Genomic DNA, 5,903 nt, shown 5'->3' with positions numbered 1-5,903 from the left:
CCCGAGCTGCTAATTGCTGTTTAGCTGGGGACGCAGAGGGTGTAATTACGGGGGGGGGATTGCGCGAACCTGCAGCCGGCCCCAGGGGCCTGGTGGGGGGGGCAAGAGGGGGGGCTGTGGTACACGTGTGCCCCTGCCCGGGGAGCGGAGGGGACCAGGCAGTGCTGTCCGGCCACGGCCATCCCCAAGCCCCCTCCCCCGGTCACGGCATCCCACAGCCACCGTGGGACCTCTGGGACCCGCTTCGGGGGCAGAGCGGGACGTGCATCTGCAGGGTTGGGGGGCGGCTCCGGGGCTGGCCAGGCAGGCCACGGCACGCCATGCTGAGCCCAGCCCTGCGGTGGCAGCCCCGCTCCCGCCGAGCGCAGGCGCCCTCCCAGCTCAGCCAGGCTGGCCGCGGCCAGTGGCGAGCACCCAGCACTCAGCGCCCTGCCTTGGGGCGGCGGGAGGGCGAGGGCCCATCTGACGCCTCGGCGCGGGGGGCTGGGGCAGGCGGCGGGGAGGCAATACCAATGGCGGGGAGGGGATGCCCGCGGCATGAGGCACCCGTCCTGCTGGCGCTGGGATTTTCCTCCCGCGGGAGGGGGCTGGGGGATGCCCCCTGCCCGGTTCCGCGTTGGCACCCCGCGGCACGGCACCAGCCGTGAAGGGTTAATGCCGTGTGTGTTCTGGGAAGTGGGGCTGGGAGGTGCGTGACCCGGGGTGTGGGCGTCGACTCCTTTTGAGGTGGGATCCTGCGCTCAAGTGCAGCGGGGAGCGGGGCCAAGTTCACACAGCACCCTGCCTTCCCCTCCCTGACGCTCGCAGGCCGCCGACCCGGCCACGGCAGTGCCGAGCCACGCCGGGACACGCGTCAGGTGAGCTGCGCGCCCACCGAGCCACCGCCAGCCGTCGTGGTGGAGAAGGTGCCGGAGCGGTGGGAACTCGGCGTGGTACCGCTGGGCATGGGGAGGGCCGGGCACAGCTGCTCTGGCACCAGTCGGGAGGCTGCCGGGATGCTGGCGTTGCCCGAGCCCTGCACCGCCCTCACTGCCGGTGGGATGGGATGGGACGGGACGGGACGGGACGGGACGGGAGGTCCCGGTCACCATGGCCGGCAGAGCAGGGCCCGTACCTTGCGGCGGTGATGCCAGGCAGCCGGACGCACCTCTGCCTGGCCCGGGCTGCAGGGAAGGTTTTGGCAGCAGGAGGGGGCCATGGTGCCAGCACGATGCCGGCGGGCAGAGGGCCAGTGTGGGGGCTCGGCTGGGCCGACGGCTGCTTGTCCCTGCTGCAGGTGCCAGGGTTGGTGCCGGAGACACCTCTGGTCCCGCAGCTGCCTGCTCCACCGTCGCAGGGCTGCCCGTGCCCAGCCTCCAGCCCGGCTGTTGTGCTGGGCTGGCACAGGGCCCCAGGAGCTGCACCAGGCAGCGCCGGCTGTGTGCGGAGGCAGACCTAGGCCACAGTGCTTGGACCCCCTTCCTCAGTGCTGATGGCTGCTGTGCCTTGGCCATGGCACACGACCATGCCCGTGAGGCACTTGAGGTGCCTGGGGACCGGGAGCTCTCCATGTGGCACTGCGGGCGTGAGGAGCCAGACAGCAGCAAGGGGCCAGGGTGGTGCCATGGGGCTCGCTCCCTGGTGCTGTGGGGCGGGGGGGTCTGTTTATCCTCTTCTCTCTTCAAACCATTTCCTTTTGTCTCTGCTCGCTGTTTTCTTCTTTCAAAGAGCAAGACCGCTTCCCCCTGCCACCTCCCCTCCAGCACCAGGACCCCCAGCACACCTCTGGCACATGCCCACTTCAGGGCCACCAGTCCAGCCAGACCCTGGCCCACCACCTTCCCCGTTGGGCAGGCAGAGGGGCTGCACAGCCCCCCGTCCTGCAGCCATGCCAACCCCCGCAACATGGTGGCCAGTGCCTGGGCCACCACAGCTCCCCACCAGCTTCAGGCAGGGCAGTGTGGTGGGGGGGGGGGATGCATGGCCCGGACACCTGGGTCCCCTTCCCGGTTCCCAAAGGGCGAGGGGCCCCTGCGGGGTGAGAGGCCGGGGGCTGAGTCGATGGCTGGCGCCGCACTCCCCTTCCTGGGTGACTCATTCTCCCCGGTGCGGCTGTGAAGTCCCTCGACAGCATTTGTGACTCTTGTGACCGAAAGCAGCGGCGCTCAGCAGCAGCCTGGGGTGGGGGCCACGCTCCCTGGGACCCCTGCCCACCTTCCCCATGGGGGAGCAGGTGGGGGGACCCTCCCAGGCACCCTCTCCTACCCCACATCTCCCACCATCCCCAAGCTGGGGCTGGTGCCCGGCACAGGCTGGCATCGTGCCTGTGTGCGGGGTGCCATCCCAGCTCAGCGGCACGGGATGTAGCCAGTCCCCACGCAGGGTGAGTGCTGCAGGGCTGGACCCCCACCCTGCTGCGTGCGGCTGTGCTGGGGCAGCCAAACCCCCAGGGCAGGGGGTAGGCTGGCAGGTGAATGGGGGCTGGCCACAGTTGTGCCAGGCGGCACGGGCCGGTGGCAGGATGTCAGGGTGACCCAGGCAGGCATTGTTCCTGCTGCCGTGCGCTCCGGCATGGGAGCTGGCTCAGCATGGCGAGCGACCCCCCCTTTCCCCAGCCCCGTGTAGCTGCTGCAGCCGAAAACGGGCCCGGCCGCAGGCATTGACGTAACCGAGAAAGCTCTGGTGCGGTGGGGGCACGGGCATCGCTGCCAGCCTCCTCCCTGGTCTGTGCTCCCCACGCCATCATCTCTGGCGCCGGCCAGCAATTGCCAGGGGGCCGGGGGTGGCTCTGGCACCCTCACACCTCGTTCCCCCCCGTTTCCTTATCGCCGCTGTGATCTCCTCGATGGCAGCACCCGCTCAGCATGTGACTTCGCTCCAGCGGGGAGGATGCGCGGGGGGGTGGGGGTGTTGGGGAAGAAGCCATAACGGGCGGTTTGGTGCGATGGAAAATCCCCCTCCTGCTGCCGCCTCGCCCCCGCCCTACCCCAGTCCTGCGCCCTCGTCCGCAGGCATCCGGCCCCGTGGCCGCTCCTGGGGGTCCTGGCTCCCTCGCTGGGCTGAGCTGGGCCTCCACCGGTGAGTTCTGCGGCACCAGCAGCGCCGAGGCTGCTCCCGCCTGCACCACGACACAGTGAGACCGGTGGCTTTGCTCGTTCCTTGGAGCACCCTGCCACCCGCCAGGGTACGGCTAGGGCCTTGGCTGCTGCACTCGGCCCGGGCACCCCCTGGTGCAGGAGCCCCCAGACAGGCACATGCTGGCGGGTTCTGGCCATGGCCCTGCAGGCAGGGAGAGCCCTCTGAGCGCCCCGTGCCTGGGTGTCTTGTGGAGCCGGGGGCGCTGTGGGGACCGGGGGACAGAGGGGTCCATCCTGCTGCCATTGGGGTTTAGCTGGGGGAGGCAGCAATGGAGGATACAGGTGCTGCCACCCCATCCCGGGACCACTACCTGTGACAGCCCTGGGCATCCGCAGGGCTCCAGGCCACCCTTGGTGGGCACCACATCCCCATCGTCCCCCTCCAGCCACCTGAGCCTTGGCGTGGGGCGCTTGCCTCCCCTAATCCTTCCCCCGCTGCTAATCCTGCCTAATCCCACCGGGGGCTGTCGCTGCCTGTTGGCTCCCGGGGCTCTGATGGCTTAATCACCCCTAATCCGCTCACCCCCGCCCTGGCCAGCAGCAGGGACCCCAGCCTGCAGCAGGATGGGCTCCTGGTGAGGATGGAGAGGGGCAGCCATGGGCGCTTGGCACTGACGCCGTCATCCCAGGCGGTCGGCACTGCCCGGCTCCCAGTTTCAGGGGCGGCTGCCGCCTGCCCTGCCGGTCGGGCCTGCTCGGCAGCGGCTGGGGCGGCTCCACAGCCGGTTGCTCCGGGGCCGTTCCCAGCCGCCTGCCGAGGCAGCCCCAGCTGGCGGCCGCCCAAGCGCAGGGAGCGGCCGGCGCGGGGATGGGCCCCTGCGCCGGGGGCCGCCGGCCGCGCCGCCCCTCCACAGGCAAGAGGGGGCACGTCCCCCGCGCCCGCCAACGGCACAGCGTGGCTTGGCACGGGCCGGCACGGCGTGGTGGGGTTCAGTTTTGATGGGCCTGGCACAGCTGAACGTGGCCTGCTGTGGCTCGGCGATGTCCAGTGCCACATGCCGCCATCTTCCGTGGCTTGGCTCGCTCAGCGTGGCGTGGCACGGTGCTGGCAGCACCGAGAACCTGGACATGGCGGTGCTGTGTGCCTGCCTCTGCCTTCCCCAGGGTGCAGGCTGGGCTGCAGCCACCAGATGGACCTCCCACCCCAATGTCACCCAGGAGCCCTGGTGTCACCCAGCAGCACCAGAGAGATGGGTGGGCATTACCCATGGCTGGGCATGGAGTTGCAGGCCAGGTTGCAGCACCAGAGATGCCACTGCTGCCCGTAGCCTGCCTGTGGGTCAGGAGGGCAGCAGGCTCCTTCTTCCTACAGGCTCCATCGCCCAGCTGCACTGGCTCCATGGGGACGTGTGGGTCCCCAGCGCAACACCATGGGGACCCCGGGTGCCACTGCCAGCAGTGCCGGGTTTACAGCTGAGGCCAAGCCCTGCCAGGCACAGCGTGGGAAAGGCCCGGCTCACGCAGGCAGGGCTTGACTGGGCAAGGAGTGGCCCCAGGCTGGGGCAAAGGGGGAGGGAGGGGGCAGGCCCTCACCAGGAGCGGGGGCAGGAACCGGCGGCGCGGGTGCTGATCCTAATCTGCGGTGGCAGGAAGCGTGGCCCCCGTTCCCAGCCCGGCTGGGCTCCGCGGGGCGGCCCACGGCCCTCGGGGCCCTCTTCCCGGCACTCGCCCGCCCACCCATCCCCGCCGCCGGCGAGGCCCGCGTTCCCAGGACGGGGCTGCCGGGAGCCAGCAGCTGCGCCTGGCCGTGCCGGGGGGCCAGGGGGGTGGGTGGGCTGGTGCAGGAAGCGCCGCGCCTCGGCGCCGTTCAAAGGCACCACGCCGAGATTTCCCCCTTTGCTGTGGTGTCGTGGGGGGCGGCGCGGGCGGCTGGGTGCTGGCGGCGGAGGAAACGCCGGGGGTTGCGGCGGGGGACCTGCCGCCCGCCAACCTCGGCATGGGGTGTAGAGGGATTAGGGCAGCCCCCAGGCCCCCAGCCTACCCCAGTTCGGTGTCCCACCAAAACCCCAGTCCAAGGTGCCACCACCAACAAGCCCTGTGCGATGGAGATTTCCTCGCACCCCGGCTTTGTGGCAGAGCCGATGCTTCGGCCGCGACGATTCCTCTGAGTGCTGTCTTTTGGCTGGTTCCCGTGCCAGTCGGTGAGCATCCTGTCCTTCCCACAGGTGAGGACGATGGCCAGCCCGGAGGACGACCTCATTGGCATCCCCTTCCCCGAGCACAGCAGCGAGCTGCTGAGCTGCTTGAATGAGCAGCGGCAGCTGGGGCTGCTCTGCGATGTCACCATCAAGACGCAGGGGCTGGAGTACCGCACCCACCGTGCCGTCCTGGCCGCCTCCAGCCGCTACTTCAAGAAGCTCTTCGCGGGGCCGGGGCCGGGGCAGGAGGTCTGCGAGCTGGACTTTGTGGGGCCGGAGGCGCTGGGCGCACTGCTGGAGTTTGCCTACACGGCCACGCTCACCATCAGCAGCGCCAACATGGGCGAGGTGCTGCGTGCCGCCCAGCTGCTGGAGATCCCCTGCGTGATCGCCGCCTGCGTGGAGATCCTGCAGGGCAGCGGGATGGAGGTGCCCGGCCCTGATGACGGCGACTGTGAGCGTGCCCGCCGCTACCTGGAGGCTTTCGCCACCCTCCCCGAGGGTGAGGCGCCCACCCCGCTGCCCCCCCGCCCCGCCGCCCGCCGCAGCAAGAAGACCCGCAAGTTCCTGCAAGCCCACAGTGCCCGGCTCAACAACCACGCTGAGGAGCTGCCCACCGAGGCTGAGGGCTGCGGCAGGCCCCCACCAC

At 70.5% G+C, this 5,903-nt stretch overlaps 1 protein-coding gene across 1 annotated transcript in view; it reads left to right on the top strand.

Annotated features, from left to right (window-relative positions):
• Positions 1–5,287: 5,287 nt before the first annotated feature.
• The window catches only part of ZBTB7B (zinc finger and BTB domain containing 7B), a 1,885-nt gene continuing 1,269 nt past the window's right edge, over positions 5,288–5,903 (top strand). Inside the window, exon 1 of the mRNA XM_010564168.1 lies at positions 5,288–5,903. This exon is cut by the window's right edge and continues 346 nt beyond it. Within this exon, the coding sequence (XP_010562470.1) occupies positions 5,291–5,903 (613 nt within the window). The 5' untranslated portion in view covers positions 5,288–5,290.

Source organism: Haliaeetus leucocephalus, unplaced genomic scaffold, assembly GCF_000737465.1.
Source record: "Haliaeetus leucocephalus isolate CR32 unplaced genomic scaffold, Haliaeetus_leucocephalus-4.0 Scaffold175, whole genome shotgun sequence".
In the NCBI taxonomy this organism is placed as follows: domain Eukaryota; kingdom Metazoa; phylum Chordata; class Aves; order Accipitriformes; family Accipitridae; genus Haliaeetus; species Haliaeetus leucocephalus.
This window is presented reverse-complemented; position numbering and strand designations above follow the sequence as displayed.